The 25,207-nt window shown below is 41.1% G+C and overlaps 1 protein-coding gene across 4 annotated transcripts in view; it reads right to left on the bottom strand.

The window, feature by feature from the left end:
- Positions 1 to 25,207, bottom strand: part of CUX1 (cut like homeobox 1) — a 269,114-nt gene that overhangs the window by 143,738 nt on the left and 100,169 nt on the right. For all 4 annotated transcript variants that reach the window (XM_080630203.1, XM_080630200.1, XM_080630201.1 and 1 more), the window contains exons 3-4: positions 17,114 to 17,161; positions 4,062 to 4,140 (exon numbers count right to left, since the gene is read on the bottom strand). In XM_080630203.1, the coding sequence (XP_080486329.1) occupies positions 4,062 to 4,140; positions 17,114 to 17,161 (127 nt within the window). The remainder of the gene's footprint in view (positions 1 to 4,061; positions 4,141 to 17,113; positions 17,162 to 25,207) is intronic.

Genomic DNA, 25,207 nt, shown 5'->3' with positions numbered 1-25,207 from the left:
CCTAAATGGAAGTCTTCTCTTAGAACAAACAGCAGTACAAGTCTGGAGAGTGTTTCTAAGCTGTAAATAATCACAAGCGAATGGAGCGATAGCACAAGCACTGCATCTCACACTGCTGCTCCATGGGCTCCGCAGTGAAGGAATGAAGCTTCCTTTGGAGGTGAGAAACAAATGTTCATTTCTGCCTTTAGAAGTAATTCCCTAACACTTATTTTGTGCTTTACTGATGACTTCTTGTGAAAGAAGTTTGTGCTTCCTCAATTAAATCATGCCTTGGAAAAAGAAAGCCTCACAGTGGGAATTTGCAAGGCTGCCCTGTGATTGTATGTAAACAAAAATACTTCATGTAATGAAAGGAGAAGTCCCTTGAACTGGCCTGCTCCTCCTTTAGGCCCCTTAGAAAGAGAGAGCCCTCATGGCAGGGCATGCGATTTGTGATGGCAAGGACTAAGGGAAGGATAAAATTTCCATTTCATCCATCTCTCACTGTTACTGCTTTTCGTTGTTTTTAACAGGCAACATTAAAAAAAAAAAAGAAAGTATTAAAAATTCTTCTTTTTACCCTCTCTTATTTTCTTAGCTATTGGGTCCTCTGAAATACAAACCAGCTCATGCACATACACAAACTTACTGCAAATCTGACCACAACAGAGACCTGTGGAGAGTCTCCACTAAAAACATACTACGGCCCCTTTTTCACCGTTAACAGACACTTAATTTCTTATGAGACAATTCCCATTAAGCAGAAACAAACACCATTTATGGCTCAACCTCAGAAGGCTGCTCCGTCCCCACCAAACAGAGTGCGAATATTTTGCACCAGCCTAGCCTGACGCTCAAACATTTATATGCTGTGAAAGCCCAGCACATTTCCCTATCATATCCGTAGAGGGTATAACTGTGTCTCAAGGGAAAGGTGTTACAGAGGAGCAGGAGAGGGTCAGGACTAGGGTTCAGTAAAGAGAAGGGAGGCAGCGGTGGTGAGCTTGGGGTGTGCTGGGTGGCAGGGAATGGCTGGGGCCAGCATCCCAATGCTCCCCTGCAGTAGAAAGAGAAGCAGGAAGGAGACTCCCCTTTGGTGGCAAACTCTCAGCAGTATTGCAAGAGACAATCAGGTTCCACAGGAAAACAGCCACTGAACCCAAATTTGGTTTGATGTTGCCATATCAAGACAGCAGATTTTCTGTTTGAAGGCAGAATTGTTCCTGCTTTGCCTATACAAGAGCTGTGCTTAACAGCAGCAATACTGAAAACTGAGCAAATCCAACTGTGGCATTGTGCAGTAATAAAGACACAGCATAAAGGGAAACGCTCTTTAACCAGTTCATCCACATCCTGCCACCTGGCATTCACTCTGGGTCTCCACATTTTAACTTCTACTTGAAAATTACAGTGAAGTTTTGTTCAGTAAACGTTAAATAGTGAAGACCATTACTTTTTAAAAGAAAAAGATTTAATGTTCAATATTTTTAACACTTAATATTTTTCTTCTAAAGCTTTCAAAAACCTGAATTATGAATATACTGTTTCTGCAAGGCAACATGGCTCCTCCGAACACTTACACAACAGGGCTCCAATTTCACTTTGTTTGCAAGATTAAGACCCTAAAAGGCGAGGGTGCTAACATAATACACTTATGTTAAAAAACTAAAGAGAAAGCAAGCTTGAACAGATGGAAAAAAAGCTTCCTCAAAATACAGACCCCAACCTCCCTTTACTTCAAAATAAATAGATTCACAGTATTTTTAAAGGTAAGTTGTGACAACCTTGCTGATTAGTGCAATTCATGTGGCAGCATTCACTTTTCTCTAGCTCTCTACTGCATACTGAAAATAAGGCAATTAAATGAGAAAATTAATTCCATTAATTAAAAATGTTCAGTCTCAAGCAAGACAGAATGATCTGAGTGAGAATTACAGCTGTGTAAAATGTACATAAACCAAAATGTTTTCCTTGACATGTACTCTCCTTTAGGAAGGATAAATCTTGCAGCAGAAACCAATGATAATGCTATTTTAACAGCATCATAAAGCTGGAGAGAGATATGAAAAGGTCTGTTTTATCTTTTAAAGAGAAAACCCCTGATGTGCATAGGAAAATTTACAAGTAAAATACCATCCTTCCCACAAATTCCTTACTGGTGAGCCCAAGTGAAAACTCTGGTCATTTCAGGAAAGAAAATCATTAAACTTTGCTGAATCCATAAAGCACCGTAGCTGAAGTTTCAATACAGACCATTTTATAGTAAAATTAAAATAGAAGCCCTTTTTAATTATATAAAGTGTGCACATTATTACTGAGGAGAGGAATACATGCTTTCCTCAAGAACCATAAAATTGGCTGCTGGGAATTAGACTTCAGCTGCAATTATTATATGGTCCTATAAAGGATATTGAAAGTCTGATAAAATTGCACCCTTGTCATGTAACAGCGATTCTTAATGCTAAATAACCACTCTGCAGCATTCCAGCCATAGCTTTCTCAAAACATCACTGCTCCCTTCTCACACCGAAAAGAAAACATAGCAGGATCTTGGAGCTAAAAGTATACCTAAATATTTGAAATACCATATGAACAGGTCAAAAGATATGTAAAGCCACACTGAGGCAAACCAACATGTGATAAATGAATACTGATGGCCTTTTATAAAGGAAAGCCCTCCATGGAGACATACCCAACGTAACAGACTATGTATGATGAGAAGGCATTAAAAAACCCCAATACAGTGAGGCAAGCACCTACTGCATATGCCTTACTGAGCCCTACCACATCGTGATGAATACCAGTACCATACATTCCTACAGGCCGTTTTCCCTTTCAGTGGAGTATGTGTTGTAAACAGTGAGTATTTGTTACATCTACATACAGCAACAGGAGACTGGCTGGGCTTCTCCTTGAGAACCTGGAATTTGCTTTTAGCAACATCAGCATGCTCCCCATGCACCTCTCAAGCCTGCACACAGAGCATGGGACTAAACCTTGTAGATATTTCTAATCCCACAGACTCCATCTCACTCACAACTTAGCCACACTGAAATTGTTACACATAGTCAAAATATCAAAGAAATATTTCTCTGACACATAACATAAAGGCACACACAAGGGAGGGCTGGACACAAGAGGGACCGTGGAGTGTGGAAGAAGGGGTGTAAATTTTGCTCTTTTAAATGATGGAAAGGAGAGAATTCTTTCTCCCACAAAGAAGTACTGACAAAGTCCCTCATCATTTAGATCCTACAGCATGGGTGGGATCTATGTCCTGCTTTCTCAGTAGGGCTTCGGTCTGACTGCTGCTCAAATCCCAGCATGTGTGACAGTGCCAGGCTTCAGAAAAAAGCCTCCGAACAAGAGTATAAAATCATAGAGACACACTCATATGCAAACAGCTCAGCCAGGCCAAGATTTGGATGTGGAGACTTGGACTCCTAACTCCCTCTCATCTTTGGGTACAGCTGGAAAAGAAAAATCTGTTCAGACAGTATTTATCTACCACTGGGGAGAGCAACAACAAAAAATCAATTCCCAAAATGTAAAAAGAAACAAACTGGAAACTTCTGATGCCAAACATAAAGGAGAATTGAAAACACATACAATAAAGGCCTTTGAATAAAATTTATGGTCACACTAACACTGAACAGGATTGAAATTTGGTAGAGATTTACTTTTCAGTAAAAAGTTTTTTTGGGAAGGTATTAAAAATTTTCTCTGTCCTTTGAAAGTACAAATCTTGCTGCCTCTCAATGAAGCTTCAAGATGTATCTTTTCTGTTCAAAATGTCCAAACCCTCTAATAAACACACAACCGAGAATCACACAATACTGTCATAATAGGGAATGATTCCTACAAACATTAAAAAGTAAATGCAATGAACAGCTTTAAGATAAGTCAGGAAAAGTGCTTTAATTATAGTTCCTTCCATTAGAAACACTACTGGAGCATATCAGTTTCAGAGTAAAACCATTGCTCGATTTACCTTATCAAAGGTAAATGGAAAACTGCCCAGCAGCATTCCTAGGAACATAAGCCATCAAGTATTCAGAATAAGGAAATCATTTGCTTACCTGGAACATCAATTAATCTCTTATAAACATTCAAGAAGGCTGCCTCTGCTTCTTTGCTTCTTTTACCCAATGCGTCGATCTAAAAGGGGTGAGGAGAAAAGAAGGCTTTAGACTTGTTCCAATACAACTCTTACGCTCAGAGCTATAACAATAAATTAATATATTTCATATAAAACTAGTTAACACATAACAAGGGAACCCAAGTCTCCTGTGTACAGCTCCTATAGAAGCACCCTTGTCAGGGTATTTCTGGTGCATTTGTACTGAATGCAATTTGAAGTCCTGTTTCAGCACAATAGGAAGCATCGATATTTTGATGAACTCTACTGTCTATTGTGACTCTTTACTTTAAATCTGTATAAAAAGCATGGTATTTCCCAGACAGGTTCTCTCCTCAACAACTCGTTACCACTTACCAAGACCTAACACAACGAACGGGAACCATGTGTACTTCTGATGTCACCTCTGCCTTTTTTCTGGCTAAGGTATTTTTCTATTATTTCCAATAAGCGTATGAGATGCTCAAGAGATGTACTTGTTGGGCACTCAAGAGCTCACGCCAGGCTCTATGACTGGCTTCTCTTTGTGTTTTGTAATACACACAGTACTGATCTAAGCAGCTGTCTGCCCAAGTAAAGGAAAATACCACCCCACACAATCTGTTATTTTCCCTTAAAACTTTATTTTACAAGAAAAGGCAGCTTTTTGGCTCTGAGATTAAGCTACATATTCCATAGCACCTTTTTCAGTAAACGTGTCTTACTAATGTACTAGAAAACAGAGGACTTACAGTTACTAAATATTGACAAAAACCAACCAAAATGACCCAAGCCCAGGTCCATTGAATTAATATTCCAAAGCAGAAAGAGACAGAAAGGGAAACAGGAAAGCCTGACACAGTTCTGCAGCAGCTTACTGAAATCAGGAAACTAAAAGTATGGAGATTATCATTCCCATATGGTAATAAAAAGCAAGGAAGGATCTGAAGAACTATGGATACAAAGGCCTGATATCAATTCTTCAGTGTATTTGAGAAGCAGTTAATATTACGAAACCATTTAAAGGTGCGTACGTCAACATGTACTAAAAAAGGAAGGTCCTGTCTGAAAAACGTCCTTGAATTCTTTCACTACTTTATTGATTCAGGAGATAAGGCAGAAACAATGGACAGAGTTGCCTGTATCTGTATTTCAGGAAAGTATTTGATATTTTATTATGCAGGAGGGAGATCTGCAGAAGCAGCAAACATGGTACAAGCCCGCCTGGGCGCGGAACTCTGCAGAGTGCTGGGGCACAGGAAGCCCAGAGTGCCAGGGAAAGGAAGCGGCGCAGGGAGGAGGAGAGATAAGCAGAAGGGTGCTGAGGGGTCAGGTTTGGTACCACTTCTGTTTATGCTGTACTAAAATGACTTTGTGAAGGGAAGGATTTGGGGAGGGTGAGGAATACTACAATATCCGTAATTAAAACAACGGAGTCAGACTCAAAGTGCACTGGAGCAGAGCGCAGGAGCACCATGGGGCTTCTGTAGATGAGTCTTGCAGCTGGTAAGTGACTTGCAGAGATCATTAGGGAGAGGATTAAGGCCAGAAAACCAAAGGACAAGGACAACTGTGGAAATTACACGGAAGCACAATGCACAGCATATAAGCCAAGAAAAGACTCGAGGGGAGGGGTCAAGGAGGGAAATCAGGACACTGGAAGCATCTGCACAGCATTTGGCAGCAGCAGTGGAATCTTGAGAGATACAGCGGGAGGTTGTGGAGACAAGTTCTTGTAACAACACAAGACTGGCCTTAGAAAAACAAAGCAAATTCCTATTTTGCTTACATCCCCCCCAAATCTGTATCGATTTATGCAGCTTGGTGGAGGTGTGTTAGAGCTGAAACCTGACCTATTTGCAACTTATCAATTTAAGAAAGAAATCGTATTGGAAAGATGATAGACAGCAGAGCCCAAAATGATGGAGGACATGGAGAGCAGATTCTCAAATGCTGGCCATACTTGTCTTTTAGAGTTCACCAAGAAAGGCTACGGAAAGGCACTGAAATCTCACAGGGCACAGGACGTGCTGGAGAGCAAGGGATTGATGGTTGTGAATAACCCATTTATTAACTTGAATTCAGGCAATCACAGATGGACCGATGCTCATTAGGGAATGAGAACATAAGTAATTCGGTTAGAACATTTTCACACAAAGAGTATTTGAAATTAGAATATGGAATAAAGTGCCAAAGGCAGAGAGGCACTGGGTAGTGTAAATCAATGCTTGGGAGTATCCGACACCATTTGTGAACGGGCGAGAAAGGAGGGGGGAGCCATCAGAAAGACTTTTGCAGTCGAAATATTTCATGGGTATATAAAGACAGACTTTGAAGGCCAAAGCACACCATATGTTAGACTTCTGGACTTTAACATTCCCACATACAATTTTCTCTTGCTGCTGCTCAGCAGAGTACAGCCAGATTTAAATTACTATTATTAAATACAATTAGCATTACAGAGCTGATTCTGTACTGTATGCTAAAAAATCCATTTGCCCCTTTTACAAACCGAAAGCATTTTAAATGCTTACGCTTCTGTGAAATAATAGGATGGATTTGTTTTCCCATTACAGGTTTTTCACGTTTTAATAAAAGGCATTTGCATCTATATTCTCACTAAGCATTACAAAAGGTATGGCTGATTCTCTTCTTATCAGTTATATAGTGATTGAAATGTAAACCAGAAGTGAAACAACATCTTCCAAGATCAGAGACTTTCTGATGGAAGCAGTTTGTACATCACAGGAACTTTCACACCATTCCCCCCCATTCAGAACCACAATTCCAAACAATCCCACCAGGCAGAGAGATTTTTTTGCATTTTAGTTGTTACCAAAAAAAATCAATCTGTAGAGTTGAAAGTTCTACTAAAAATGAGCTCTGCAACTATTTTATATCTTAAAATACAGAAAAGGCACCATGACAACTTTAACTGGAACAAAAACAAATGCCAGTTTCCAGCGGTGTAAGGAAATAAGGAAATAGAGAATGAAAAAGCCATCAAAAATAGCAAATTATAAATGAAGTCCAGAAACAGCGGAAGCGGCACTGAAATGACATGGAAGGAAGTATTTGGAAGTTCACTGAAGAATTTTCAACTCAAAGTAAAATTGGTTCAGGAGCCAACAAGGATAAGCTGCAATCAGCTCACATCAAAACAGTTAAACTATGTTATAAAATTCTTGCTGAACATTTTTATTTGACTCTAAAAACTTCAGGGACCCTGAAAGAACTCAACTTATAATTACACTAGTGTAGTCTTGACATGAGCTTAGCTCCAAAGCTTAATTTATCTAAACCAGGCCCCATTATGTCTTCTCTGACTAGAAAGAAACACCCATGACCTCTGTATTCCCCACCACCCCCATAAACATATGTTCACTTTTAAGTTTTGGCATACTATTTGTCTTGATAATACCACTGGCGCTATACTGAGATAACAAAAATGAGACATTAGGAATCCTCCCTCCCTCAGCTTTAAAATATCACTGGAGCTCTACGGAAGGAGCCACAGCGAGACACCGGTTTCAGAGCAGTCCTCCCTTTATCCACCTTATTTTTCCAGGTCAAGTGCTTTCATGAGTTGTGGCTCAGGGTACCAAGTTCAGCTGGAGGCTTTCCCTCTGTAACCATCTCTCTCCAACCTGCCCATTAAGAGCCTCTTCATCTGCTCCCATTCTCCACTGCCGAAACAACAGCTGGTCACCTGGTATTGCTGTCATACTACTCCAGCAGCACGGGCAGCTATTTTAGACATTCTTGGTCACACTCTGGTATTTACTACACCTAGCTAAAATCGAACCATCATCAATGAAATCAGCACTTTTATCTCCACATTAAGGTAGGCACCATAAATCCAGCCTCCTCTGCCAGGGAAGATGCTGGATGTAGTTTTATCTGGACATTGGTTCTTTCCATTTCAGTTAAATCCAGTCAAGTTCAAAAAGACAAAAGCAGAATCTGTGGCTTTACTTTGGAATCTCTCACTCTCTGTGCACTAAGAAATTAAAGCATTAATTCAAGTCTGATGTCTACTGCCCCACAAATCACCTGGATTCAGGTTAGCAGGAGCTGGATGCTCTTCTGTGCTGTACGTACAGCACAGAATTGTCTCACTGAATGCAGTTACACAGAAGGCTGCACAGTTGTGTTTCTGAATTTAAAGATGGAACAGGAAGACAAAGCTCTCTGCTGGGAAGCTGGGGCTGCCAGATGCTGGTACATTCCGCACTGACACTTCAACTCTCTGAACTTACAGATACCAGCACATTAACACATTTGTAGACCACAAGACTAGCACATAGCCATGATGTGTTGCTCCTGACAGACCAACTTGGGTCATTCAGCACCGTTGTGTTCTTCTTTTGATTTTAGATAACTTGGCATCCCAAATGAGATCCCTTCACTAAGGCTCAGGGATCTCATTGTGCTCTGTGTTTGTATGGTGCTACTGAAGTGTTGATGATTTACCTGCAGTACAATTAACTGCATATCCAGTGTCTCAGACACAAGCATTCACACAACTATGATAAATATTAATAATGAAGGTAAGTCTTCTACTTATCTTCACTGTTCTCCAGTTGTAATTCTCACTCTCATTAGGCCACCTTAACATGAAAGATTAGTCTTCTACTGTCCTGCACCCAATCTGTAACTAGGTTAATTGCATAAAAATAAATTACTTCAACTCATTTTTTCTGTTCTGATTTTTAATAAATAGATGCCTTAATGATACCCCACCCCCCTTCATTCACAAAGCTCCCTCACACTTCTTTTATTGTTTTGCATCACAAAGTTTTCAATTTCTCTTCAATTACTTGGAGCTACCAAAAAGCCACTAGGAATTCTAAGAAACAGCTTAAACAAAGGGAGAAGCAGGAGCACGCTAACAACGCATTAACATGCCATTATTTTAAGCCCTGCTGTATTATTGAATAGCTGCCTTGGAATCAAACGGGGTTACAGCCAGCTTTATTAACACCATGCAATGGCATCAGTCTTCCTTTGAAGCCATGACAATAGGGTTTGGCTGCTCTTCCCTATAAAACAGTCCATCAGTTGCTGAGGTGCTGCACCAACAGCTCTACAACATTCTTGGGTGTGGGGATTAGGAAGCACTCAGGGTATGCATGCAGTTAGTTTGATTTCCCTTCCTTAATGCCAACAGGTAGCTTTATTAATAAATAAAAAAGATGACATTATAACTTTACAAATTAATAAGAATATATCATTCACTATCCTGGTTAATTTATTTTGCAGCTGACAAAAGTAAAAATACTATTTTTTAATCTTTGCCACAATTAGAAGATTTTTTTTAAGCAAAATTAGAAAGAAATTATTCCTGTGCAGCTGCTTAAAGCATATGGTGTGTATTTTAGCTTGCTATAAATTCTTTAATGAAAATAAGGACTTCACAGTGGGTACGATACCAATCTGTTTAACAAAGCTGCATAGGGACGCTACCAGAAAAGAGCTTGGGGAGAGCATGCCTGCCTCACCAACTCATTGGTTTAACCTCAAGTTGAGAAGAGAGCTTTAAGAAAGACACAAATCCTTCAGCTTTTCAATTCTGCTTCCCTCCGCTGTGAAACAGCTGCAACCTTGAACCCTTGAAACCTTCTCTTCCTTTCATGCCCAGATAAATCCTGATTTTCCCAGACAAACAAGGCTGCCATCCCCTGAGGAAAGCTGGGCTCCCTCGTTCTCACAGGACGGCTTCTTGTTGCTTTTCCAATCTTTGATCTTTCTTCCCAGTAAAACAGCCCAGCCCAACATGTGCCTCAAGATATTGACAGCAGAATGACAGCTTTGTTTAAATAGCTTTTACTATTTGCCACCCTGCCTTCAGATCACTGCGACAGTGAGTCTACCATCACTGCTGAACCTCTCCTGGATCCTTTGATAACCCACGGACCTCCCTCCTCACACCCCTCTGGCACTTCTGAGCAGAGTTTCTCAATTCCTGCTCTCACTGAACTCCTTATCCATCCACCAAATGGAGCAGCCCTGCTCTCTCTTCCTGCCTCAGGCCACACGCTCCAGCTCCTCTTGCATCAGACCTAGAAATCGCACTGTTGTAGCATGATTCAGCTCACTGACTCGATGGAAAACCTAAGCAACGAAGGAGAGTTTTTTCCATCGTACTGGCAAACTGAACTGACTCATCCTGTGCACTTGCTAGACTAGCATGAGGGAGGAGGTGGGCAGCCAGCACTGGGGCAAGGAACCTTTCCAGCAGCAGGCCCACACTAGCATGGGCTGGGGGTAAGGCATGAAACCAGAGTGGCAAAACACAGATGGCAAAAGGAGGGTAAAAGTGCCAAATGTTACGAAAATTCCTTTCCTTAACTATTTTATCAGCCAGCCTTTATAGTATGAAAGTGTATTAACTTTGTTAATGTATCAGAATCATAGAATGGTTTGGGTTGGAAGAGACCTTACAGCTCACCCAGTGCCAACCCCTGCCATGGGCTGGGACACCTTCCACTAGAGCAGGTTGCTCCAAGCCCCGTCCAACCTGGCCTTGAACACTGCCAGGGACGGGGCAGCCACAGGTTCTCTGGGCAACCTGTGCCAGTGCCTCACCACCCTCACAGGGAGAAACTTCTTCATAATATCTAATTTAAATCTTCCCTCTCTATTTACAGCCATTCCCCTTGTCCTGCCCCTACAGGCCTTTGTCCAAAGCCCCTCTCCACGTTCCTTGTAGCCCCTTTAGGCACTGGAAGCTCCTCTAAGGTCTCCGTGGAGCCTTCTCTTCTCCAGGTTGAACCAGCCCAGCTCTCAGCCTGGCTCCAGAGCAGAGCTGCTCCAGCGCTCACAGCATCTCCATGGCTTGGTGTGCCAAACTGGGGTGGGGAGGAAGGAAAGAAAGCAGTGACAGGGAAGAGCAGCCTGTCCTATCCATCACCTCCAGCTTCCATCCCCTCCAGCCTCCCAGCAGAAGAATTAGCTACACAGTAAAGTGAGTGGGTGCTTTCACCTGCCCATCAGCCTCTCTTCCTGCCTCTGTGAACAGTGACCTAGAACCCACAATTGCTTTTTTCCTTATAGATGATCCACACTTCTGTTTATGTATTTTTAAAAATTAGGGCAGAAGAATCCTTGTGAGAATGAGCTCATTGACTGACTTTGTGCAAACCCCACCTGCGCATGAATACCAAAACGTAACCTTTCACTAATATTTCATACTGATCTTACCCTCCTGCTTTTCTACTATAGCAAAGCAAGACCAGACAATGGCTTGTATAGAGCCTCATAGTAATTTTGTAATAAATACAGAGATAATTCTGCATTTGGGGAAATAGGGACTGGATTTTAATGACACTCTGCAGAATACCGCGCCCGGAACAGCCCTCCCATCCCCATTCCTTCCAGCACACTTCAAGCTCTTTTTTCAAAAGGATGAGAAGCTACTCCTGACACTGTGAACTGAAACAGTGCTGCCTGTCTCAATTTTGCATACATAGTTTCCCACCACTGTTATCATTTCACCCAAACGCGTGGCAGCGGCATAACGGGCCTTAATATAGACAGCCCACCAGCTGCCAACAGGAATTTCAGCACTTTGTCAATTATATAAAAATAAGAGGATTTGGGCTGATCCTCCCCCAAAGTTACCCTAGTAGTAAGTGTTGTCTCAGTACAACTTGCTTGCACACCGGATGGCATGGCGATGAACCTGCAAGAGCTTTGCAAAGGTGCATGGTGCCTATTCCTTGCTTCTGGTGGTTTATATGTTGGGTTTGGGTCCTTGCCTGTTACCTCAATAGCTGATTGGTCCCAAGAAGGTACCAATATGGGAAGGAGAAAGAGGAACATATAGGACAGGCTCTGACTGCATCTGAGTTTCTACAGTGCTCTCCATCCATTAGTTAAGTGTCTCTTCTCTCAGGGATGTTTTTGACCCTGCAGCCCACTGCCAGCAGCAGACATCCCACATGCTCATCAGGGAGAGCGCATCTGCCTTCGAGATGCTGAAGCATATTTAAATCACCTTCCTCAGGAAAGATGTTGTTTAAACTGCAATCAAGCCAGCCAAAATGAAATAAATAATCATTTACACACTTCTGTAAACAAAGGAATGAAGCACTGTTGAGCTGCTGCTGCCCCAAAAGCACACGGTGTGCTTCTCCCTTCCCTGCTAGCATTGGGAAACAGATCTGAGGTGAAGCATAAAACCATCCCCATGCTCCTGTTACATGAAGGAAATCACCCAGCACCCACACCCCATGGAGTGGATGTGAAAACAAACCAATTACCCGCCCAAAATGTTAGATTTACCCCATTTTGTTACATGGAGTGCTTTTAAAGCAGGAAAGCTCCGGGCCTAAATCAGCGTGACGTGAGTGCTGAATTTTGATGTATGCTGTTGACTTCTCCAACACAGAGCAATTTGTAATAGCTTTGCCACGCTGTTGTTTTCAAAGCTCCTGCTACATCACAAGCATTTATTTCTGACCACAAAATTACATTTATTCAACAGAAAGCAGCTCAGGGTCTTTAAGAGGTTAACTTCTGGAGTGCTTGGCTGCTCTCCAGCCTCTGTACTAGAATCACCGCTAACGCAACAGCACACAACAGCACCCAGGCTAGCCGTGATTAATAGAGTGCTGAATACGCTGCTTTCCACATACACACACTTTTCATTCCCCTGCTTCCATAGATCATGGACTTATCCTCAAAATATCTGACTGAAATTGAATTTGGCTTCTCTCTCAACCGTTCATTTCCTATGTTATGCAAGGTTATATCCTTTTCTGCATGAGCAGAACCAAACCAGCTGCAGCTTTTGAGAAGAAAATGTGTTTTCAATTATGAAGCTGGCCTGAATATTGAACCACAGTTCTACTGCTACTCTAATTGAGCCATCATGGAGTGAACCTACAGGAAAGAAATTGTATTAATTAGGTTTGTAAATTTAACATAAGGAAATTAAAGGGGGTAACAAAAAAAAAAAAATCAGCTCAGGAATACTCCTTCAAAACAGAGAAGAAAAGTAGGTCTGAAGTTGTTCAGGCGCATAATTAGAGCACTCCTTCAGAGGCACGATTAGTTGTTCCAGCACACCAAACTGATTTTCAGCTTCTGTTGTCTGCATATAGAAAATTATTCAATTACTCTACTGACCAAATTAATAGTTTAAAGTACAATTCAGCTAAGTGGGGAGCCAGAGTGGGCTCATCAGAATGGCAATACCCTTAAAAGTACTTGCTCTGTGAGAAGAATATGAGAAATGGTTTTCACAGACATGAAGTCCAGCGCGTTGGTTTGGAGTATGTGCCTTAAAGGGTTCTCCAAATGAGGGATTACTGCATTACTGTTGGACAGTACTGTTATGCCACATGAAAAGAATGCTAATGACCTCAGGAAATCCTTTCCCAGCCTTAAAATATCTATTTGATGACTTCACAAATACAGATTCCAACATTAGATTTCCATACCACAACTTGAGTTCTGTAAATTAAAAGTTCTCTAAACATAGCCCAAGAACACAACTTCTTTCTTTTCTTTAGTTTTAGGATTTCATATACAAATATCCATCCACTGATATAAATAAGGTAAGGCACAATGACTGCAGGAACACAGCTTATTCAGATGGCTGCTTGAAGGAGTGCCTTGCCAGTCATTCTAGGATTGAATGACAGAACTCTTTTGCCTGTTGTGATTCCATCCTGTATGTAGCCCAGCAAGTTGCATCCTCACATTAATGGTAAGAAAAAAAAAAGGGACACACACACACAGAGATTTAAGATGGAAACACCAAGAATTTTACACCTCTTAAATTAATTACTTTTGTCTTGCTCACAGCAGCCTATTTACACCATCCAGACCTTAAATCTTCCAGGAAAGCTGGAAAAGTTATCCCCCAAATCAGAAGAACAAAGCTGTGAATCAGGCACGACATTTTGTCAACTAAAAAACCCTCAAACCTGCATTCAAATTTCCATTAAAATCGTAAATAAGGAAAAAGTACTGTAATAAAATTATACTACAGTGAGGAACAGGGTCTCACGTTGAATTAGAAATGCATTTTAAAATTTGTAGAACGCTAAATTCCATTTCATAATGCTTTTTCTTTAACTGTCATCATAAAAAAAACCAGTTACTTAAAGCATGGAGATCTATACAAAAAAAGTTATCTCCAACTACTAATGGAAACTGAGTATTTGATAGCTGGAACCATTTTCAGCTGAATGGACAAGACAAATATCTGTGGAATACAGAATGTTGTGGTTTGGGCAGACTTACTGATAAATTTGTATTATACAGAAGGAAGATGGGGAGGGGGGGGAGGAGAGGGAGGAGAAGTATCAATATCCTGAAAAGAAAAAAATTGGCTTAAGTGACCTGTGGATTTATTATAAAAAGTCAACTACCCACAGGTTTACAAGCAGATGTCCCATAAAGCATGCTTGGGAGGGTATTTAAATGTGTGAGCTTAAGTTAACCTCTCTCCAAGGCATGTCAGGCTCACCGAGAGTACAGTTCAAGGACAGTTTAAGTCAACCTAGGCTGACACATCTGCACTCCTCCTGCCCTTGGATTTACTCTCCTGGCCTCTTCCCTGCCCAGTGGGTGCCTGCAGCGAGCTGCTTCAGTGAACCAACCTGGCAGAAAACTAAGCCAGCAAAAAAGTGGGGGGAAAGAAAACTTTGTGCTCACCGTGGGATCATAGAATCATAGAATAGTTAGGGCTGGAAAGGACCTTAAGACCATCTAGTTCCAACCCCGCTGCCATAGGCAGGGACATCTCACACTAAACTATGTCACCCAAGGCTCTGTCCAACCTGGCCTTGAACACTGCCAAGGATGGAGCATTCACAACCTCCCTGGGCAACCCATTCCAGTGCCTCACCACCCTCTCAGTAAAGAATTTCTTCCTTATATCCAATCTAAACTTCCCCTGTCTAAGTTTGAACCCATTACCCCTTGTCCTGTCACTACAGTCCCTAATGAATAGTCCATCCCCAGCATCCATATAGCCCCCTTTCAGATACTGGAAGGCTGCTATGAGGTCTCCACGCAGCCTTCTCTTCTCCAGGCTGTTTAGTAAAAGTGCTGAGGCAAGGCAGGACATGGGGAGCCAGGCCTTAGGCAGCAAGAACACAGCAATATCCATGGTAAAGCTACTTAAACACCTTTGCTAGGTAGGGACCTGTCTGTCCTTTCTGATCTTCTGGCCCTCCCTAGTGCACAGAGCTCTCTCATGTGGAACAGTCATCCCACATGAGATCCGTTTCCCTTCTGAGGTGGAATCGTAATGTATTATTACTTGGACATGCAAATAGCACTTACTTAGTTCTGTAATTACAGATCAAGAAATGATGAGGCAATAGCAGTAGGGGTGGAGATAGGATTCAAAGGCAAAAATGTGGTGGAAACTCTCCCTCATGGTAAACAGAGAAGCTGCATCATGCAAGAACCCTTCTTCCCAGCTTCCATATGAGCAGCCAGTGAGAATAAGATGGTGCCTCAAATTTCAGTGGTACCATCCACAATGCCCACCTAGGTGTGAACTGGAGCACTCCTACAGCATTCTCTACCTGCTGCTCGAGGACACTCGCTCTCCAACATAAACTTCACCTTTACATTAGTGAAGCAAAACCAAAGAGGAGGAGGGTGTATGAGCCAGACCAAGGTTAACAGTGAGTGAGCTAATCTAACGGGAGAATCTTCCTTTGCTGTAGCCAAATTGGGATTTATGATACTTACTTGATCCTCAGACATTCCCTTCATTAAAGAACAGCGCTGAAAGCACACATACACTTTTCAGTCAGTGCATTGCAAGCTTGAAACCAAAGTGGAAAGGTTTTAAGAGCACTGCAATCCACTCAGAGCAATTCTGAAGTGTAAATTTCCACTGGCAAACGGACTCACACAAGTCATTCTTTGTTCTCACAAATTACCATTAGATATATCAAGGAGCAAGTTGTCCTGTTTATTTATTTATTTCTAGTAGTACTTGGGAAATTGGGTTATAAAATAAAAAAATATATACTGCTTTTAAGGTTAGGAATTATTGCCTGTTTGGGATGCATATTTAGCAGGATGTACAAGCAACCAGAAATCCAACTGTCATTACAAATAACAGGAGTTGTGCACTTCATTACTTATGCAGACTTCTGAAAACACACTCCTGAAGTTCTCTGTGCTCTGAGGGGAACTGCAACAATATAAAGACAGCCAGCTTACAGACTGAGAAAGTAAAAGGCGTTGCGGCTTCAACACAGCTAACTTTAGGAACAGAGCTCTACAATGTGTAGCACGGTGTGAGCTAAAACCTCAATCTACCACCCCAAGCAGGCAGTGATCTTTGTAAGAAGACATATGATTTGCAAACTTCATACAGCACATTTTCCTAGAGGCAACACAACAGCTCCCATTTGGCTGAAGCACTCACGTGAAGTGAGCACTTCAGTGCTGCCCACAGATGAAATGTAAAATCCTGTAATGGGCCCAGCTGCCTTTTCCTAGAGAAGTTCTTCAAAATAACAACAGTTGGTTTTTAAACTTGTGATCGCTCTCATCAAGTGTTTCTTAGTGGAGTGGTGTGTGAAGTAAGAGCCAGCACCAGAGCTGTTAATGTTTTCTGTTGTTTTCCCAACAAACACCTGCCAACTTCAGGTTTTCCTCAAGCCCCCTAGAATACAGCAGTTTATAGCTGAAAAGGTTTGCGCTGAAAACTATTTGTACTATCTTCATATTTTTATATGTACATTACGCTGCATTAAGTGTTCCAACCACTGTTACTGAGACACAATGAACTGGCATGTGCCCGAGTCACTGCAATGGTAAGTTTATGCTCAGGTATGCTGGATGCAAAGTGATTTGACCAGTTTAGCTTGTTGTGCACAGATCCTGCACACAGCACCATGCCCAAGGGCTGAACCCATGCAGTGTTCTCTGCTCAAGGGCTCTGTACCCACACGGCTGTGCTGAAAGACTGCCAGCACAGCACACTCAGGGTAAAGAAGTATCAAAGGCACCATGAGAAGCATAAGCTCTTACCTCTCCCTGGAAACTCTTCAGTAATGGAGCTACCTGTTTGCGCAGATCCTGGAAGACAGAAGCAAGATATTTCATCAGAAAAATTTGGAAGGACAAGTCATTGTCAAGTTTTCCCTCACACTATTTTCAGTTCTGAAACGCTACTTAAATCCTGATCACATTTTATTTTTTTATTTTTATTATATACTTTGATTAAAGTAGAAATATATCTAGGATTCATTTGGAACAAGTCTGCATTTCCAGTTTGACACATACCTGTATCTGTTGCAAGCAGTATTAATTAACAAACCTGCAGTGATGTTGGGTAAGCACTGAACGCCTTCAATCTCGTAATTCAGCTGAAACACTAATGCGATTAGAAGTAAATGCCTGTATCTACCTAAACAGCAGCTACACCTCTGAACTTATGCCAGAGAAATTTCCACAGATGGAGGCTAGGCTTAAAGGAAGAGGACTTTGGAGCATCATTTCAACTTAGACTGTTGCCATTCTGTAAATGGTCTATTTTATTGATGATTTTCTCAAGAGTGCTCTGACTTTTTAGCCATCAGAGACCTGGAGACAGACACCCTGAAGAAGATAGTTGGCTTCTTTTTATTATTTATCTATTTATTTGTTGGTTTCTGTAAAACTCAAAATTTCTTCTTCCCAATTACAACACAGTGCTACAAAATTTATGAAAATACTGCCCACAGAATCACTCAAAGTTTATAGCATATTTTTACTTAGCAACCAAGTTAATTTAGGACAACAAAGTTACATCTATCTTGCATAAATTTCTCCGTGGCTCCACTTTTAAGCTGGTTTGGGTCTAATTCATTTAAAAAAATCTCAGAATTCTCATTATTTGCATGCCTGAAGAATATAATGCTGTCACTTTGCAGAGGACACTATTATTCACGCACATCCCAGAAGCTGGACTCCTGGTTTTGCCATGGTATTACACTGATGCACAAGCAGCAACTTCATAGTATTTACAGCTAGAAATAAATCTATAAGAGGTATAAACCAGTAACATGATGCTGCATCATTCAGGTGGGCAGCACTGATGGGGGTTTACCCAGGAGAAAGGTGAATTTCCCATCCTCAGAGATTTCCAAGGCACAGCTGACCAGACCTACTGTGGGTGCTGAGGACCTATTTTTAGGGCCAGGTGAGATCTAGTGAGCCTTTGGATGTTCCCTCCAAGAGGCCTATGATGCTCGCAACTGGGACACTCACAAACTGCTTAAGTAACCTTGAAATCTTCCTCTCTTCACACTGGCCACAGCCCCTCAGCTATCTTGAACCTCTGGCAAGAGGTCTTAAAGAAGTCTTCAAAGTATTTTCTCAATAGCGTCTATTAAAGCCTTAGGCCTTTCAGAAAAGGTGACCTTAAAAAGTTGGGAAATTCTCCTTTCCAATGCACTTACTTTTACATCTAAAGTCATGCAGCATATTGGACATTAAACCACTCACCAAAACACCCTAAGCCCTGGACTTAATCTGATTTTCCTGAAGGAAAAGTAGGCTTTTGAGAGATGTGATTTTTGTCATTTAAATGACAAGTCACGCAGAGAGTTGGAGTATCAGGAGTTCTCCCACTCCCTGAGAAATGGCTTAGGGGGCCAAACACAAATGAAGCTATCAAGGACAAACGATCAGCCAAATTTCATTTCTTACATGGTTACTGCACTAACATACAGCTAATCCCTATCAAGTTAAGGATAATGTTGCAGCTTTATAAGCTCCCTCTTGGGCACCAAACCAAACAACACTTCTCTTCTTAGACTAAGTCAAATCACTTACATGTTTCCTGATATTTTCTGTTGTTTTAGGACAGAAAAAAGGTCAGATACTATCCTGGTCTATCACAAACATCTACAAATAACACCTCTACCAAAGCAAACTGGCAGGTTAAGCATCTTTTCCCCACTTCCCAACTCCTCTGGGAGACCAGAGGGCTGTGCATGTTTATAACATGTTTTTCTTTGTAACATGATGACAATGACATTGAAGAAAGTAGCATTACATTAACTGTTGATGGCAAAATAAATGCCCGCATTCAGGGCCTAAATCTAGCATGGTAGGTTTTAACGCAGTGAAATTACAGAGGCATTACATTTACAGTCAGTATACTGGCACCCTTTATAAAATCAGGAAAAATTATACCATTCAAGCAAAGCAACATTACTTGAAATAAAAATCTGAGCTGGTAGAAAATCATCACATTTAGGGCTTCCTGTCCCTGGTACTGCCTCTGAATTTACCCACTAGTTTAGCACCAGCCAGCAAACTGATGTCAAAACTGAAAGCAAAAATAGAAGAGATCTAATTCCAGACCAGCCCCAGCTCTTTCACTTGCACTGCTCTGAAGAGCAGGGTGTTACCCCCACTGCCTAAGCATCAGCCCTTGGTACATTGGGAGATGACAAAGCACTGCAGTGGCATTCAGTAAATCAAGCCTGGTCAGCTCTGGTGGTAGGAGAACCCAAACCCTGCTCCTCTGTGCGCATGGCAAGCTCTAGGCAAGAGCCTCCTATTGACATGTACTAACTTTTGATAGACAGGATTTGCAGCACTTTTTATTTCATGACATAAACTATGGCAGGACTTTGCTTCATATTCATGTTGAGTAATGAGAGATGTTGTTGGCTCTTTATAGCAGAGAGAAGACGGAGAGAAACAGAGGGGGGGAAAAAAGGAATAAAAGGGGCATCCCAAAGCCAAGCAAACAGTTGGTCAAGCTGTCAAAAAGGGAGAAAAGCTTTCAAGCACTAAATCTGAATCCCACACATCCTCCACTTAGCAAATTCGGGATGCTAAACACTCATCCCAGCAATCAAAACGTTACCAAGCAAAATCCGTGCCATAATGGGAAAACATGAGGAGCTTGATTTAGACAGCAGCTTTTGTTGTTGGTAAAACTGTTTTTAAAACACTTCACGACAGAGGAGAATGCAGCTCAAAATGATTCAGTCCCACTGCCAAGTCCTTGGTTATACCACTGTGATCTATCTGGGGCAATCCTGGGAAACGCTGATCATAAGAGCACAGTTTAACTGGGTAAAATGTTTTGACAATTTGAAATCTTAGCAATAACTTGACATTTGTTGCAGCTACACAATACAGAGCATCCCACTTCCATTATCTTCACAGAGCAAACCATCTAGGAACAGAAACTGCAAGGAACTTGCCTCAGTATTTTAAGTGCAACTAAATACATCATGAGGTAAAGTGGATAAATGGCACACACCATAACAAAAAGCATAAATGCCTTCTTCAGACTGTTTTTTGTTTTCTCCCCTCTTTTCCTCCTCTCCTTGGAAGGAGTTTATAGGCTGCTTTTATAATTCCTTTCTTGGCTAAACAGCATCAAAACTTTAGACAGCTTACAACAAAAGGGAAGTAAAAATAAACACAAGTCAGGAATACATATGCTGGAGTCACCAGCTGAAACTGCTGGGGAGATTTATTTTTGGCAGTTTGGAAAGAATCCTCATCAAACCCAAAATACTACACTAACATCAAATAGAATTTTACCTTCTTTGCACTAAACTGAACAGAAAGAAGGATGTTCAGTTGAGACCTGGGGGAATCTGTACTGCTGGTTAGCAAGGACACCATATGATTTATTATCTGTTTAATGTGTGGTGGCCTTTACTGCCTGGGCTGTGATCAAAACAGGAAAAGCATCCAACTCCAGCACTTGCATACAGCTAGCAAATCACTGGGATCAAGCAGAACAGCTGAAAAGGGTAGATGCAACTGAACATTAAAATAAATTATAATTTATCAACACAAATGCATTGAAATACTTGAGTACTCCTATACAATCACATTATTAGCCTATTTTTCCATGCCATCTAAATGTGTACATTCTCTCTCTCTCTGGATGATTTATCAGGATAGAGCAGTTTTCTGAAAAAGGCTCTATCACAGACAAATTCAGTATCTGAAGCAGAGACTATGAATTAGGATGCTGTATCATTATCTGAATCAAATCTGAAAGCTGAAAGCTAATATAGCATTTTCCCTTTACAAGAGTATAAACGAGTTTATGTTTTGATCAAGTAGCTACACAATGAAATCTGAATCCAAATAATTTTTAACTCCCTTTCCAATCTCATTAAAAATAACTCTATGGAAAATAAACCAAGAATAAATCTATGGTAAACCATGGGCAACAAATGCATCTTTCTGTCAACTAAACGACATTATTTATCCATTGCTATCTTAATACACTGTGTACAGTACAAAGGACATATCAATGGTCAGGCTACCAATGCTGTATTTGTAATTTAATTGAGGTCTGATGCTACACAAGCCCCTTCTGATGCCCTCACAGACTGCTCCATCTCATTTCCTCCAAAATGCTTATCTCTAAATGTCACAACAAGAGCCCTATGACCCTGGTTTGATAAAGTGGTCCAGCAAGGCTAAGCTTGACCTATACACCTGTGTCATCTACAGAAGTACTGGGCTCTTGTAAAATAAAACAAACCAAAAACTGGGCAAATGTTATATCCTATGCCTCCTGCGACACATTTCCTATGATTTGTTCTATATATCACCTACATGAGACACACATTGGCTGGTGAATGTCACTATGTCTGGCAGAGAAACCATAATGAGAAGCAGCCCACTTGTATCAGCATTGGTGACATCATCAGTTCAGCTGTCACAACCTATTTTTGAGCTGACTTACCACCAGTGAGACGCTACAGCTTTCCTGCCACCTTACCCTTTCGCATCTCCTTCCTTGTTAGCTCAACATGTAATAAGGAACTAACAAGTGGCCCTGCACTCAGAATTGGTAGTGCTGAACATCGTGACTCCAGATACTTTCTTATAAGAGCTTACAAAAATCAAAAATAAAGAAAGAGCAAACCCAACCCAGAACAAACCCCAATACCTATTGACTGGGCAGGATGATAGCTGTCAGTTCAAATCAACGTAGAAAGAAGAAACAGCACGGCCTCAAGAGGAACTCATGTCAAAAACCAGCAGCCAGGTTTCAGCCCTGCTATCAAGAGGTGGGTGATATGCTGGTATGACAGATACTTTTTCTTGTGGCTAGGAGGATGCTTATCTGTGTACCCTCACAGGCAGGGCTCCATACATTTTTTGTCCCTATAGCTATTATCTGGATAACGCTGTTGAGCTTCTCTTTCATATAAATACAGCTGAAACGGGGAGAGGTAAAAAGCAGCCAGGCATGAAGGATGTGGGAAGAACGCCGGCATACTTCCAAGGTGTGTTTCATTATTATATACTTCAAGGACACAACTTGTCACTGTGAAACACAGAAATCAGCAAGTTAACTATAATTAGTAGCAAGCAGTTCTGCTGGTTAATTAGAGAGCCAGCAAGTGTATATGCTTCACCCTGCTATGGGTGAACTGGAACAAGTTGGGATCGCTCCCTCAGATGCTCAGCTACCAATACACAAGTTTGAAAGAGTTTTTTTTTGCAGGCATGATTATGGAAAAGTCCAGATGATAGAATTTTTCCACCAGAGATCCTGGGCACATGTGATTGGAGGCGTACTAAGGGATACATTTAAGTCTTTATGTTTAATTAGTTCCAGCAAGCTCCACTTCGCTTTGCTCTAAGATATGAAACTGAAATCCCAGATAGTTGTTCAAACAGGTATTATACAGTAGCTTAGATGACTTATTTAATTCCTAAAATATAAGGCAAATTAAATCATATGAGCAAACAATTTATTGCTCAATTTACACTGTGATTTAATGAGATCTAAACCCTCTTATTGCTTAAGGCTGCTGAAGTATTTACTTGAAATCTGATCATTAAAGAGTGAATCACGATGTTATCAATTTTCTGTGATATTTCAGTTACTTTTAATACACTCACATGCCAGTGTTTTCTCTGTACAAAGAAAAAATAAATCTTGTTACATTTTTAGATACATTTCAACCCAGCACAATGATAAATAAAAAATCTTGCTTTACAGTAGCAAAATGTACCCCACAGTACTTTCTGAAGTATTTCAGCTCACAGATCTTGTGCAAATTCCATTAGCTTTAATTATTTATTAGCAGTAGATTTAGATTACTGTTCCTGACCTATTTTTCAGTGTACGGACCCACCCAGCAAGAAGTGAAAAAATATTCCATTTGTGAAAGCTGATTTAGTGAGAGCAGACTTCAGCTTAATGTGGAATATTAAGCAAAGACACACGCATTGTAATTCAGGGGGAGACGCTTGCACTTCAGAAAGGTTACGAAGCGGGGCAGAACCAGCCTACAGAATAAACATTACAAGAGATTCCTTGAAAAAGAAACTGAATTTTTGCTGTTTACCCAGCTCAGACCATTCTGCAAAAATTGCAGCCACATGACAATCCCAGAAGTGAGCCTTGACAGCAGCCATAGACACTACTTCTAGACTGTGGAAACACCCTTGTTTGTACCAAACTCTGTAGACCATGTGGGTCATAGTATCATCATGGGATCACAGAATGGTTTGGGCTGGAAGGGACCTTAAAGCTCATCCAGTTCCAATCCCCTGCCTTGGGCAGGGACACCTTCCACACAGCAGGTTGCTCCAAGTCCCATCCAACCTGACATTGAACACTGCCAGGGATGGGGCAGCCACAGCTTCTCTGGGCACCCTGTGACAGCGCTTCAACACACTCACAGGGAAGAACTTCTTTGTAAGAGCTCATCTGAATCTATCCTGTCAGTTTAAAGCCATTCTCCCTCCTCCTACACACTGTTACCTTGTAAGAATTCGCTCTCCAGTTCTTTTGTTGGTCCCTTTAGGCACTAGCAGCTGCTCTAAGGTCTTCCCAGAGCCTTTCCTTTCCCAGGACCAACTCTCTCAGCCTGTCTCCCAGAAGTGCTCCAGCTCTCGGAGCATTTTGTGGCCTCTGCACTTGCTCTAATAGGTCTAGAGTGAGGAACCATTTTTGGGGCTGGTCCTATGGTGCCTTTCATTGTTGAGGAGCCATGAGGAAAATGGAGCATCTGTGAAGGTGCCTATTGGCCATGTTGCCTTGAGTCTGGGACTGGCACTTTACTTTCGATAGAATCACTCACTTGTGGAAGTCTTAATGGAATCCTCTAGGAGCTTCTTCCACATTAAACTAAACAAAAAGCTAATAAGTTTACTCTGTGCCTATGCAGCAATGTATAAACAGACTGGTTACCTTCACAACTGTTTAAAAAATCAACTGTGCAAAAGAAGAACTGTTGCACCCATATATCTGTATGTGTATATATATATACACATATGCTATATATAACAGAAAAATACTTTTTTAACTAACTATGCAAACTAATATAGTGAACTATGCTTTTTAGAAACATGTTAAAACCATGCTGTCATTTATAAAACAGCAAGTTAACATTGGCTAGAAAAGATACTGAACAGAAACAATTCAGAAGTTAAAAACTAGAGTTGCTAGGAAACAAAAAAATTAATTCAAACACAAATGATTCAGGTAAAGCTTTGGAAGGAGTTAATCCTAACAAAACAAAAGCCTGGTCACTGAAATTCCAACAGGGAAAAATAAAGGGTGACTTATTTTAAAGGTCACCAATACATGCAGAAATCAAGCATCATTTTTAACAAACATTAATTTAAAAGGTTACATTCTGGCTAATGGACTTGTGGGGATCTTTCCTCCTGCTAACAGTTTGTCCCGCTCTCGTTACACCCTGTAGTCCATGCTGCAGGCTGTAGGTGACACCAAATATGCCACAACAGACCCTTGTCATAGGAAAAACTGCAAGTCCGTAACATCCCAGTTCAGCAGAATTACTTATTGATGTAATGAAAAAACATCTGATTAGCCAAATAAATATTTCAGAATCTTTGAAGTGTGCTGTTCTTGCCAGGGGGGTAACCACGTGTCAGCGACACACAGGAATCACTGTTCTTAAGAGCTTAGGCCAGTATCTCTGCATACAGAAAAGATAATTACTTGGTACTAAGCTTTGTTAAGTACCTGCAGATTTTATGAGTACATCTGTCCAATGAAATTGAAAGCAAACTGACTGCTTAGCTGTGCATCCCAATAAACAGACTCATCTACACTGTCAAGTTTTAACCAGAACCACTCTGTCCCGCCAAAAACTCTGTGTCATT

The sequence above is a fragment of the Psittacula echo genome (assembly GCF_963264785.1).
Source record: "Psittacula echo genome assembly, chromosome: 15".
Classification (NCBI taxonomy): domain Eukaryota; kingdom Metazoa; phylum Chordata; class Aves; order Psittaciformes; family Psittacidae; genus Psittacula; species Psittacula echo.
The sequence above is the reverse complement of the archived record's forward strand: the minus strand, read 5'-3'. Positions and strand labels throughout refer to the sequence as shown.